At 43.3% G+C, this 14,260-nt stretch overlaps 1 protein-coding gene across 3 annotated transcripts in view; it reads right to left on the bottom strand.

Annotated features, from left to right (window-relative positions):
- Window positions 1-4,838: 4,838 nt before the first annotated feature.
- Window positions 4,839-14,260, bottom strand: part of FNDC1 (fibronectin type III domain containing 1) — an 87,912-nt gene continuing 78,490 nt past the window's right edge. For all 3 annotated transcript variants that reach the window (XM_037023726.2, XM_073219852.1, XM_073219853.1), the window contains 5 exons: window positions 14,090-14,169; window positions 11,180-11,209; window positions 10,240-10,401; window positions 8,789-8,911; window positions 4,839-5,938 (listed from right to left, as the gene is read on the bottom strand). In XM_037023726.2, coding sequence (XP_036879621.2) covers window positions 5,823-5,938; window positions 8,789-8,911; window positions 10,240-10,401; window positions 11,180-11,209; window positions 14,090-14,169 — 511 coding nt within the window. In that variant the 3' untranslated portion in view covers window positions 4,839-5,822. The remainder of the gene's footprint in view (window positions 5,939-8,788; window positions 8,912-10,239; window positions 10,402-11,179; window positions 11,210-14,089; window positions 14,170-14,260) is intronic.

The following is a 14,260-nucleotide window of genomic DNA, read 5'->3' as shown; positions in this document are numbered from 1 at the left end:
ACACATCTGGAGTGTTCCTGCAGTCACCCACTAGTCCCAGCATTATTCTAGTCCAATGAGACATGAGCAGGGCAGCCAACTCTTTCTCTTTGACAAAGGTGCTTTTCTCAGAGGGACCACAGGTGGAAATGAAATTGCAGGTGCTATGAGGAGTCTACAAGCGGACTTTGAAGCCATGACAAACAGGCCGGGGAGGAGTGGGAAGCAGGCGGTCAACACAGAGACCTGCCTCTAGTCTCCTTCCTCCACCCTTCCCTGCCCGGGACGCGGCTTCCACCCAGGCCCTCCTACTGCCTAGCGTCGCCTGGCCTTCTGGAAGACCATGGGAAGGAGTAGGTTTTCAGGGGCCCCTTTTCACATGGGTTTTCTTCCCCTGCCCAATATTTTACCCCTAACCATAAGTTCTCTTGCTTCTGGACAAAAAGAAAGAAAGCAGAATAGGCTTGAGATACCAAACTTTTATAGTACAGGTCCTATGTTACAATGGCCTACAACATATTTAGGTATTGAGCCTCCAATTTCTAAATGGAAAAAAAAAATCACAAAAACAGAAAACATTGTCACAGAACTGGAAATAGACTAACTGAAGACCATTGTCAGACACCGGAGGGATGAGGCCTGCCGGAGGCGTCTTTGGGTGGAAAGGCCATTTAGTCCGTCCTTTTCCCTGCTGCTGTCTGGGCTTGAAGATGGGTGACTGCTTGGGTGGGTGGGCTTGGGTTGGGGTCAGCAGGCCCTCAGGTGGGACAGGACCAAGATGCCCTCCTTTACGGTGTCAGGGTTCTAACAACATAATGGATCTTCTGAGTTCCGAGAATAGGAAATGAGTATCACTTTATTATTGCTTTTAAACGGCAAGTCTGAGACCCCATGCATCAATGTGGAGACCCTTCCGTCTCCGTCCTTATTGGCACTCTCTCCCGCACACCCCCTTCTCTCCAACCACTGGCATCAGAGGCCACTTCCTCCCCAGAACTGAGTGTGTGAGAGGCTCTTCACTGTCTCCAGTCCCCACATGCCTAGGACACGATCCGCTGCTCTCTTGTGCTCATCCACATTCAGCAGCTGACATCGGCCTTTGATGTTTTCTGTCTGCTCCAACAGAATGCCATCTCCATGAGGGCAGGGGCCAAGTGTATTTGGTCATCCCACAGCCATGGCATCTCAAAGAGTGTCTGGCACACATTTTAGATTCGGCTGGCATTTGCTGAGGGATTGGGGGCACCAGTGACTCGTCACTAACTCTGCATTAGGCTTCCATGGCTCCTGAAGGCAAGCAGCCTCCTGCACCCATGCCGGTGGGAGCAGGCTCGGGATGGGGTGAGCTGAAAAGCTCCATGTGCCCGGGTGCAGCCTCGTGGGCTCACCACGGCCACCACACAGCACCAGATTCCGGGAGACCAGAGGGATGGCTCCTTGTGGAAGCCCCCCTAGTGACTTCCCCATCTTGGGGGACATGTGTCCTCTACCGCTCAGCTCCACAGCGACCCCAAAGCACCGCCACCCCCACAACCTCTTTTATGTATGCAGGCTTTTGAAAGAAAAATCAGAGGGAACATTGCCTTCAGGACCATCTGCTTTCACCCGGAAATTCCGAAACCCCTTACACAAGGACGAGAAGGCCTGGGTACCATTTTGGGACTGGGAAGGGACAAATCATGCAGAGAAGGGTTCAGAGGCCCTGCTGGTGAATGCTGGCAAGTGCTACCAAAGGTCAAAGCCGGGAAAGGCTGAGCCGTGTCTGCTGGACTGAGGCCCTGGGGAGACGGGCCTGGGAGAGGTCACAGGGGCTGGGCGGCGGGTGGGAGAAGGATGGAGTGATGCGTGGGGGCCTCGGCTTGGAGGGGTAGCCATGATGGCAGTGGCTGAGGGAGGCCAGGGCACTGGGAAGTGTTTTTTAATTTAAATTTTAAAAGTAATTTTAAAATGAGAAAGACTAGAGCGTGTGTGAATGTTGGGGCCAAGTCTTTGGAGGGAGGCCTGTAGTCATAGGTCGGGGTCTGTGCCCTGTGGGGGCCAGCGCTGGCCACGAGGGGCCACCTGTGGGAAAGGGCCCCCACCTGGGCTCTGTCCACCCTAAGTGAGGGGGCCTTGGACGAGGGGACAAGTGGGGGTGTGGAGTTGAGTGTGAGGACCCTGGGGACAGCCTGCTATGCCGTTGTGGGAGCTGCAGGATGCTGAGAGGGAAGCAGAGATGGGCTGGCAGGCTGGGGAACGCAAAACATTCACTGATCACCTTGGATTGAAAAACTGCCTTTTAAATTCCTGTCTGCATTTTTAGTCATACATATACCCACTTGATGAATATTTACTGGGAGCCTGTTCTGTGCAGACTCTGTGATGGGAAGGAGCAGACTGGGGGGCAGCTCAGAGTTTATGGGGTGAGCGTGTGCTGGGGGGCAGAGCACCCTGGAGGCTGTGGGGAGGACTTGGCATTCACCCTGAAGAAGCTGGACTCCTCAGAGCTCCCAACCCAGGGCACCCCCTGGTTACTCCAAAGACACTCCACTCCTCCCCAGTCAGAGTTCAGGACCAGTTACCTAGCAGGGCTTCAAGAACTTTCCATCTCTAACTAATCCACTATATCTTGTTCAGGAAGATTATTCTGATACTGGTTTTTTATTTCTTGGTCTGATAGCAAAGCTGCAGAAAGACTATTTGATTGCTTTCTTATTTCTGTTCAAAATTATGGATTTTCCTAGAGCATCTCAGACAATAAAAGGAATGCACTCATTTTTTTTCTTTAAAAACATAAGTGTAGTAGAGTGAATCTAGCCCGTAATTTAATTATGAATATATGGAAGCCTCCCAGAGAGCACAATACTTCCTAGGGCCTCTGCACAAACAAATGGCTTCTCAAACAGAAACCTGGAAACACAGGATCGCACCCCTCCACGGGAGAGGTCAGGCTAGGCTAAGCACTGGAAATAGAAAACAAATGCAACTCAAGAGAAAAGAGAACAAAGTAGTATGTGCTAGTTTTAAAAGGAGGACTTTGCTTAAACTTTTGAACCCCCAAAAACTCTAATCTATGGATGTGCAAACTTTTTCTCGTAAGTTAAGAGAGTAAATATTTTAGGCTTTGTGAACCACATACGGTCTCTGTCACATATTACTGGTTTTCTCCTTCTGTGTTTGTTTCATTTTGTTCACAACCCTTCAGATGAGTTAGAAACCATTCTGAGATCACAAGCTGAAACATTTCTAGTTACATTTAAGGTTTTCCAGTGATGGACACATCACTGTTTTCCAATGCGGCTTACTTGATAGTTGGGTTCTTCTAAAACTCTTTGTCATATTGAGCCAAATTTTCTTTCCCTTTAATTCCCACTTGTGTCTACTTCTGACCTCTAGAGCTGGCAAATTCTTTTTCCTCAGAGCCTTTGAAATGAATTTCCTTTTTCTATAGGAAAACAGTCCCATTAATTTCCTCCTAAGTTGATACAAATGGTTTTCAGGCTCATGGCATTTCTGAGATGTGGCCTCCAGAATTTACACAGTACAAAACTTGATGTAACCACTGTGGACTCGTTTGAACTATTACGTAACCTAATTTGGACAGAATATTGGTAATGATACCACCTATGCTTAGAGTCAGTGTTTTTTTCTCTTTTTGTTTTGGCTGCTCTATCATCTGAGATTTGTAGTAATTTCCATAGAAAATTGCAAACATTTATTTTTAATAAAAGTTCAGAATTCTATAATCAAATACAGTCTAAGGATCCAGGCAGGGTTTGAAAATCATTGCATGAGTGAATGCCAGTGAATTCTTAGTATTTCTGTGAAGTGAGCATAAAATCCTGTTGAGAGAAATGTGTCCTTAGTATATGAAATGAGCATAAAACCCTTGCTGGGGTTGGGGGGAGACAGGGAACATGACCTTTACTCTATGAAAAGTGTGACTTGCAAGGGAGAGGCTGCCTCCCTCTCTGTGTGACCCAAATCCCCATCTCTTCCAAAGGAGGCCTTGTAACCAATATAGGCTTGTGGAACAGGCCAACTGGCCCTTCTCTTCCTGCTAATGAATTATTTATACCCGAGGAAACACTTTTGGGAAATGTGCAACCTGTTGGTGCTCTTCCCATCGAGGGCCTCATTTTGGCATCTTTCTGTGTTTTCCAACGACAGGCTAGTGGAGGCCGAAACCAGACAGAGCTTTGGAGGGCCAGGTGGGAGAATAAAGGAAGGAAGTTACACACTTATTAGGAAAATGCACTTATATTTAAAGATCTCAACATTGGGTTGGCATTGTGAGGTATGTCTGAATGTTAATCAGTGTGAAAATAGGTGCTTTTAGGCATCCCTCTTAAAATAATCCACTTTTCATGTACGAGAGTCCTAAAAGCTATTAAAGATGCCTGTCCTGTTTTGCAAACTAAAATGTAACATATGAACTGGGTAGCTAATCTGTCCCCCTAAGGAGTTGTAGCATTTTCCCAGGCTGTCAGAATGCTTGCATTTTCTTCACTGTTGTTTACTACGGAAAAAGGACTGTGGAATTTGAGGAAAGTGCCAACTGTCACAAAGACCCTGCCAAGTTACTTGTGTCCTTGTAAACTTTACCTTCACACCTACCAGACACATCAGGGTTACTGCAGTACAGCACCGGCCCTGCAAATAATTGATTCCAGGAGCCTGGACTGCATTCTGCTGTTGAATCAATTACATAGTGGAAGAGCCCGTGGGCCCCAGAAAAGTGTTTACGTACAGCTCATTCCCACCACTGTTTCTCCTATGCTGAAACCTGTAGGAAACAAAACAAAGCCTTCATTCCACAGGGCTGCCTGAGGACACGGAGGAGCCGAGCACACGGGCAGGACACCATGCTTTACACAGAATTAGAATCACATGTTTTATAAACACCTGCTCAGGAGGGATGAGATGCTTAAATTTTGAGAAATAGGTACTGAGATAGGTAGGAAAGGGAAAAGGAGTTTTTTAAAACTGGATTGTCTCCTTGGTCTTTGTTTTGCAATAGTTTTCTGCTGGTATCAGGGCATCCCAGTCATGTCCACAGTTGAGCCGCACTCGAAGGAAGAATGCTTCCGTTGTTGACATATTACGGAGAGTACACATCCTTTGGACACTTCTAAAAGATGTTAATAAATAGCACCTGTGTTCTAAAAAGTCCCATACACATTTGTGTAGTGTACAAGTACAAATTTAGCAATTTTAATCAATGTTCTTGTAGACAAGTGTGGATATGTATATGCATATATACATATATATATATCAAAATTGAGAATTTACAAATAAGATTTGATACATTTGGTCTACCGGTGGCTAAGTCCATAGAATAAGTCTTAAGTAGGATATATTTCCTTCAGTGGTGTTTTTAGTAATTCCGTTCTACTGCATAGGAAGAGTTCCGAAGCTTACATTCAGTTTCGGAGAGTCCAAATTCAATTCTGGAGGAGTCCAGTGAGAAGAGAGAAAGCGTGTGGCATTCTGTGAAGCAAGCGCAGCATGCTTATGCTGCTCCCTGGAGATACCGACACGTCTCCGTGCGGGGCCTCCAAAGTATGAAAATCACACGGAATCAGTGGGCATGTCTCTGCCGTCTCTGTAATGTGCTATTACAAGCAAAACACGTGGAGAGGCAAGGTTAAGAGCAACATTGAATCCTGTGTGTAGTCCGGGCCAAGAAGGACTGAGTTCCAGGTTGAAGATGCCTGACATGTCCGGTGTCCACCTCGTGGCCTTGCTGTCACCCGCGGGAAGTGGAGCTTGGGACACTGTCTTTCTTTTTCTGCTCTCGGCCCCTAGGGCAAGTAAGTCAAGGGGGCCGGGCAGGGCAAGCGTTCAGCGCCATCGTCCTGTAGTTACCACTTCCCTGGAACGGAGACCCCACACTCATACCAGCCCACGTAGTAGTAGGGGGTCCCGAAACCAATGTTACCAAAGCTGACTGGCTCCTGGCGATACTGGCGATAGTACCCTGGGAAGGTAAAAGGAAAGACAGGAAGAGAAAATGCATCTGTGAGATTGGGATTTATAATAAGAAATATTTATTGGGTGTTTTTCCCCATTCCTGGCACAGAGCTTCTAAAACCCTTGGAATTTCCTAAGTGATGAGTATTAAAGGTGTCTTCATATTCAAAACAAAAACCCTGTCAGACCTCACCTGAGTTCATGTCAATGAGCTTACTTTTGGAAAGCAGCCAGGGGTGGGGGCTGGTCACCAGAGGAACCAACCACGTGATTAGAGGTCGGAACTTTTAGGCCCCCCTCTGACCTCCAGGGAGGAGCAGTGGTCTGGAGACTGAAGTCAGTCACCAAGGGCCAGTGATTTAATCCAGCACGCCTATGCAATCCAGCCACCATAGAAACTCAAAAGCACGTGGTTCAGAAACTTCCGAGTTGGTGAACATGCAGAGGAGCCGGAAGAGTCGCACACCCTGAGAGGACATGGAGTTCCGTGCCCCGTCCCCATCTTGCCCTATGCTTCTCTTCTGTTCGGCTGTCCCTGAGTTACATACTTTTATAATAAACTGGTAGTCCAGTAGTAAAATGTTTCTCTGAGATCTGTGAGCTGCTCTTGCAAATTAACTGAACCCTTTGATGGGGTAGCTGGAACCTCCAATCTGTAGCCGACAGGTCAGAAACACAGGTAACAATCTGAACTTGGGACTCGTGTCTAAATGGGTGGGGACAGTCTTGCAGGCCTGAGTTCTTAACCTACGGGGTCTGATGCTCTCTCCAGGTGGACACCCATCTCATGTTGGAGAACCGCTGGTTGGTGTGGAAAAAACCCACACTTGGAAATTGGTGTCCAAATAACAGCATGAAAAGTGCCCAAACCAACAGGAACAACTCTCATCCTGACGGCCTCCATTCAGACAGCAGACTGCTGGTAAGCTGTTCCTATGACAAATGCTACTTCCAGATAAACAGAACCATTTTTGTGGGGTGGGGGGGTGGTCACAGGAGTCTCTGAGGTTCACACCAAGCGTGAATGGTGGGGATAGTTCAGTCCCCACACGTGTGACACAGGTAGAGTCTTCATTTGTGCCCTTTCTATGTCTCTCCCCCCCGAAGGATCGTGTCAGCTGGTCTCTAGGGAGCACTCACAGCACAGTAGGCCCTGAGCCGGGCAAACAAACGGAAGTGAGATTCCCATCTGGTCCTCCCAGAGCTTAGGGCCTCCTGACTTGCCTGGCACCTCAAGCTTCCACGGTTTAGTCCCTGAAATGTGTGGTAGACTTTCAGCTCTTTCAAATACACTTTTCATAAGACAGATTGCTGTAACATTTCTGACCATTTCTCCCTTGAAGTAGAAGTGAAGCCCAACCTCCTTAAAAAAATTTTTTTGGCAACTCAACAACTGCTCTTACTCCTTTGACCCTGTGTACTTCTGCCAGATGAAACGTTACCTGACATTCTACCAGTGTGTATTCTGGATTAACCCATCAAACCATGAAGCTGCAGGAACACAGTGAAACACAAATAATGCATAGTAACCCTAGGGCACGGAAAGATCCTGAAAAAATGAAGAAATGGAATTTTTTTGTGCACTTATTGTGATGGTCAATTTTAGGTGTCGGCTTGGCTCGGCGGTGGTACACAGGCATTTGCTCAAATATTATTATAGAGATTTCTGTGAAAGTATTTTTTTCGATGAGATTAACATTAAATCAGCAGACTTTGTGTAAAGCAGATGACTCTCTATAATGTAGGTGGGTCTCATCCAATCAGTTGAAGGCCCTAATAGAAAAAGACTGACCTCAGCAGAAAAAGGAGGTATTCTGCCAGCAAACTGTCTTTAGACTTAACCCACAACATTGACTCTTTTCTGAGCCTCCCAGACACCATGCAGATTTTAGAATGGCCAGCCTCTATAATTATATGAGCCAACTCCCTAAACATCTCTCTTTTCTCTTATGGGCGCTATTTCTCAAAGAACCCTGACAAATATACTTATTTTACTGTTTTGTGTATTTACTGTATCTTAATTCTTTGAAAATAGGTAACTTGGGTATCAGCCTATGGTACTTTTTTTTCAAACTAAAACAACTGATTGGAACATCTCATTTCTTAAAAATGGCAGATCATTAAGGGTTGAATGCATAATGGAAAAAAGGGCTGGACTTCTTTCAATTGTGTTTCTTTGTTTGGGAGATTGAGGGAGTTAGTAACATATTTCAAGTCATTAACTTTTGTGGTTAATATACTTGTTCTCACCTTGAATGCCATAATCAAATAGTTGATACATCATCTCCTGAACTATATGAAGTAACTATATGGTTGGTTTGCATGTTTGTTTATCTTTTCCTTCTCTGTACTTGTGTTCATGTCATTCTCCATCCATCTGAAAAGGCTCTCCAGTCTTTGCATGTCTAGGTATCTTTATGACTCAGCCCAGATTCTGCCTCCTTTGAAAACCTTTCGGGGCAGCCTCAAGCGGCCTGCCTTTCTTGAACGCAGATGGTGGTATAATCTGCCCAATCACCTGACAATAGGATGATCACATGACACAACTCAACTCTTGTCATCATCTATAACATAAGTTCACTCTTAGTTACTTTTCGTGTATTTATTTTCTCTTCCTGGCTAGGGAGTATGTTCCTGAGAGTAGGGATAAGTCTTCTACTCCTTTGTATCCCTTCATTTCCTGGGTTCACCCCAATTCCAGAACATGGTAGGAGTATTTTGCTGATTCCTTATTTTTATAATCCAAAATGTTACCAACATCCATATTCAAATGGTAAAACAATGGCAAATCTATGGTGAATTTTCTCCTTATATTAGCTTCCTTTCCCACCCCCAGAGACAGCTTTATTTTCATTACCTTGAATGGTAGGCAGGGCTTCTACATAGGTCTGAGGCCCTGTTCTTCCATCCAGGTGTGAGTCCACAAATTGGCAGTGGTCTTCCCCTCTTCCCCAGCTGTCCCCGATGCTATAGAATGTATCTGCATAAAGAAATATAATGGGTGACTGGTCTGAAAATGCTAGTGCTGCTTTAGGAGTTTGCTCAAAGCTTTGGAGAACATTTGAGTTGGGGACTTTCCTTAAACTCTGTGTGTCATACTTTCCATGCTTGAAAAGATGGTGGCAATGGCACCAACCTCATATGTTGTAAGGATTCAGCAAGATCATGTGTGCCAATTACTGAACAAGTGTTCAATAAATAGAAATTATTAATATATGGGCAGTTTCAGTCTAAAAATGGTAGGCCTTTCTTTAATAGTCCTTGATTTTGAAAAAAAAGGAAAAGAGCAAACTGTGATAGTCAGAGAATAATATATTATTAAATAATTATGCAAGGCATGAAAATCTAGAAAACCAGAACCTATTTTCATCTATACCTAGAAGTGGGGTGTGTCTGAAGCATTAGACGCTGTCCAAGGTACTGAACCACGGCTACACAGTTGGTCAAAATTGTTTCTCTTAGCCCTGGAATAATGGAGATGGCTGTGCAACCTCTCTCAGGAAGTCTGAATCAGGTAAGGAAAGATGTGGTGGTGGAAGGGAAAAGAAAGAGAAGAAAGAAACAAATACATGGTGGGTTTAGGGACAGACATATACAGATAAATTGCCAGAGTGGAGGATTGTAAGGAAGGCTTGTTTTGACATTGTCTTTAATGATCACTGTTAGCAGGGGGAACAACAAAATACAGGCCAGCTGAAGGAAACTTTAAAACCTGTGTACTAAAAAACTAAAAGCTGCTGAAGCTTTTAAATAAATAACAAAAGTTTGTGTAGGTGGGTGAGTCAAAGCCAGCTAGTTAGAAAAGGCATTTTGAAATGTTAGTAGTTCAAGGTACTTAAATATTACTCTTTGTTTTAATACCCTACTATGATGAAAACAATGTGATTTTTATGCAGATACAGAATAAAAATACTGTGGATATATGTTCCGTCGTCTACATTTTTTGTGTAATGTGGCCACAGCAGGGAGGGTGGGGGAAGGGGACTTTTCCTCAATACTTTTGGCTTACACTCATACCTATTACTATTGAATTAGCAAAGAAAATTAGCCTTTAAATTTTCAACAAAATTTTGATGCATTTATTACTAAAATGCAGCAGATTTAAAATATATGTATTTCTGGTTACCAAAGTAAAAACCAGTAACTCCCAAGTAAAACCTGCAAAACCGGTTTGCATTTGAGCCAGCATGAGATAGAATGGGTCCACACCTCAAAAATATTCTGATGCCCTTGTTATATCAAGTTAGTTACCTAATAAAATAAAGCAATTCCCATACTTCCCATACCACTCCATGCTCAAAGACCTACCTTTCAGGTTGTCACTGAGGTAGATCTTGTACCGCAGTGAGTTACAGAGTACGACTCCCACGAATTTTCTATACCACGTCCGTTTCACATACTGCCGGCCGTGGCAGTCGGTGTAGCCAGGGTCATGTTTGAAAGCAAATGGGATCCAGATGGGCTCGCCACCTTGACAACATGAAACCCCCCTGAGTCACGGTGTTCCACAGTGTTTATTGCACAAAATATCAGAACACTGGGCTCATTCACTGCAACTTCCCCTCCTCTCAGGGCTTCTCTGAGCAGTTGCCCACCTCCCCAGTGGGCACCCTCTTTCCTTTTCCCCACCTTCCTTGGTGCTGAAGATCAGCAGGGGAGTTCCTTTTATCAAAACATGTTTAAGGTATTTGCATTTCTATAAGGGATTCTTGGAGTAAGAAAAACCCTTTTAAGCCTCAAGCAAAATAAGCTACAGTGGCATATCTGGTCTCTGGGGGCACCCCATCCTACCTTCCCCCTCCTGAAGTCCCCGAGTGTGGAATCCTACTGTTCTTGTCACTCATACGACCTATCCTTGAACTTAAGCAATAGGGTTTTCACATTTTACTTGAAAAGCAAAGTAAAAAATTTGTTGTGCACTTAATACATTTTGCTATCTTTTCAGCAATTTAAAATATTCAAAGGGGTTACATAAATAAAGTTTTATCTATTTCATAGATATTGGCCACTCTTAGTATTTTTTTTATAAATATTGGCTGCTGTGGTCCTATTAAAAAATTCCCAGGTCATTCTTCTCCCTAGATTAAGAAGAAGGGTTCAAGGAAACCATATAATTTGTCAGAAAATTATAAAAATGCAAAAATGGTCCAGCATTTCCACTTGTGAGTAATCATAGCAATTAGCAACTTCATATTCAGTATTCAGTTTGATTACTAGAATGTCAAGTTTATCAAGAAAAGAAACTTACCTGGTGGCCTCACAACAAGCAGAGGATTGTCTGTAGAGTGAAAAAGATATAAATGACTTCATTATCATATTGCACAACTATGCAACTGTTCAAATGTTTATTGTAATTGCAAGAGTTAACAAAGAGCTATCTGGAATAGATAAGGAAAAATGTAAGGTTTTTTGATAGATGCCAGTGTTTTCCTTAGCTTTTACTTTCTAAATAATTTCCTTTTGAGAAAAATCCCCTTTTCTAGTTCTATTGTTTTGTTATTTATATAGAAACTCTGGGTTCTCGAATATAATAAGATTTTAACTTTTTGTGCTACAAAGTAATTCAATACTCATTATTTTTAAAAGGGTCTATCTTGGGAAAACAGTTTGGTGGTTTCTTAAAAAGGTAAACATATACTTATTATGTGATCTGTCCATTCTACTCTTATAGTATTTATCCAATAAAAATTGGATGTTCATAGCAGCTTTATCTGTAATAGCCAAAAAGTAGAAACTACCCAAATGTCTATCAAAGGCAAATGGATAAACAAATGGCAGCCTAGCCATACAATGGAATGGAATTGCTAAGTAATAAAAGAGAATGAACTACTGCTACATAAAACCATACAGATAGATCTCAAAAAGGAAGTGTGACAAAAGAGTTCCTACTGTATGATTCCATTTATGGAAAATTCTGGGAAGAGCAAACTAATCTGTATTGACAAAAACCAGATGAATGGTTGCTGGACACAGAGGAGAAGATGGCCCAGAGGGAGGGGCGGGGGGCTGGGCTGCATAACAGTAGGAAGAATCCCTTGCAGTGGGTGATGGCCGTGTTCACTGGCATGATTGTGGGATGGCTTCAAGGGTGCAAACATACCTCAAAACTTAATCAGCTGTACACTTTCAGTATGTGGTTTGCTGTATGTCATCAATACCTCAATAGAGCAGTTTCTAAAACATGCAGCCCAAATGATGCCACTTAAGACAACATGAAGCTGGCTTTAGGAAATTCTGCTTTAGAAAAAGTTCATTTTTATAAAATGCCATGGGCTAGGTAAACTATGGGCCATTCTCTCTCTTTTTATTTTTGAAAAATGAGCATACAGTAAAATTGTTCTTTTTGGGTAAAATATCCTACGAATTTCTTCAGACATATAGATTCATGGAACACCACCACAACCAGGATATAGATTTCCATCAGCCCAACTCTCCTTTCTTCTGCCCTTTTGTACAGACCATTCATTCTGACAAAATCCACTGGTCACAAAATAAAGTGGCATCCATTAACTGTAAGGTAAGTGCTTGTCTGGCTTTCCACTGGGAAGTTTTAATAGTCTGTTGAAAAGATCCCGAACACTCTGAATGGGAACAATGGAAACAACACCACAAACAACAACGCCTTACCCCTTGTGCAGCCTCTGTCACAAACATACATTTACTTCATACGTTAGTTTTTATGTTTGCTAAGTGTCATCATTCAGTTACTTGATAATTTCCCTTTTAACCTAACCACTCTCATCAGGGTCGTGCAAACTGAAGGAGGGACTTGAGTAAACAGTGCAGGTGGCCGGAGCAGGTAATTGTCACCGCTCCACGTGTGTGTGAGGGTCTCCGGGGAGCTGACTGAAAGTGGGCATCCGTGATCCTGTTCGGAAGTCTGGGTGGGCCCTGGATTTTCATCACCCCTCTCTTGGAGGCCACAAAGGGTAGGCGGGAGTATGGTGGGACTTTTCTTGGGAGGGGGCAGCAGAGAGTTGCCTTTTCAGTGTACAGACTTGTACATTGCAGTCTCAGAGATGACTTTATCTCACTTTCTACTATCAGATAGATTTCAGGTGTGAATTTCTTGATAGCTTTCTAGATTTAGATTTTTTGCTTTTTTTCTATAGACTTTCATCATGTTAATTCTGTTGGCTGCCAAAGGTCCACTCTAGAATGCAGCCATAAACAGAGGCACATGCCTCACTTTAGCAAAGGAACCACTGATAATGGTTTTCTCTAACTCTTCTTAATTCCTAATGAGAAGCACACTTCTAAGATGAAATATGTGAAAATACTTCTGAGGTCCTTTGCCTGTATTTCCAGTATAAAGCATATTCTCACAAGAGATTTTTTTTCCATATATTTTGATTCAGTAGATTTCAAATCATTACCCTGAAAAATACCTTCCAGTAACAAATGTTCTGGGGTCAAGCTATATGGAGGAAATAATCTAACCAAAGAGAAGCTAGAGCTCTCTTAGTGTGGTGCTGGCTCGGCTGGGCTTCTGAGGGTGGCCTGGCTTCAAGCCACAGGTCGCAACTCTCCAGTGTGGCTTCGTATCTGGACAGGCTGCTAATCTGGGACAGTTTCCATGGCCAGCTCTGTGTGTACTGCTTCAGACCATGACCACAGGGCCTGAGACTTCTGTACACCAGCTTCTCCAAGTGCAAGGGCAACCTCTGAGCGATAGTACTTGTGAGACTGAACGGTATTTTAACTAAACTCTCCATATGAAGTAAATATATCTTTGTCTTCTAGGAAGGGAAGTGTCTTAAGAGATTTGACTAATTGGAAGTAGCCGTTTTCTCTCAGGCCACACAACAGTTATGCTCTTCGGCCATTTGCAGTAAAAAGTTCTGTCTGCAACAAGTCTTTTACAGATAGATTTAAACTTATCTGTCCCACGTGGTTGAAAACTAGATTTTTTTCCTTTCATTGGAATTTGACCTTTCAACTTCCCAGACAGTTCCAGTGATGACTAGTTTTAATTTTATTAGCCAAGTTTTAACCTGGCAGAAAGAAAATGTTTGTTTTATAAAGTGATCTCCAGTATGAATTCACCAAGTGGCAAAGTGAGGATTTTACTTCTTCAGCTTTTAGTCTATTGCAGTCATTATTCCAAATTATTTGTTTTTAAGAAAACGAGAGAAATGAGAATGTGAAGGCACCATACCTGATTCTGTCACAAATGAGACTGAAGGGCTGATTGGTCCATAGCCATGAGGGTTTTTGGCTTGAACTTTAAAATAATACCTAAAATTGGAAGAAAACTTTTTTTGAAAGAGGAGCTCATTTAATTTCTGTGCATTCAGATTCCCAAACTACCGACAAGTGCTATGGGTGG

The sequence above is a fragment of the Manis javanica genome, chromosome 13, assembly GCF_040802235.1.
Source record: "Manis javanica isolate MJ-LG chromosome 13, MJ_LKY, whole genome shotgun sequence".
Taxonomy (NCBI): Eukaryota; Metazoa; Chordata; class Mammalia; order Pholidota; family Manidae; genus Manis; species Manis javanica.
This window is presented reverse-complemented; position numbering and strand designations above follow the sequence as displayed.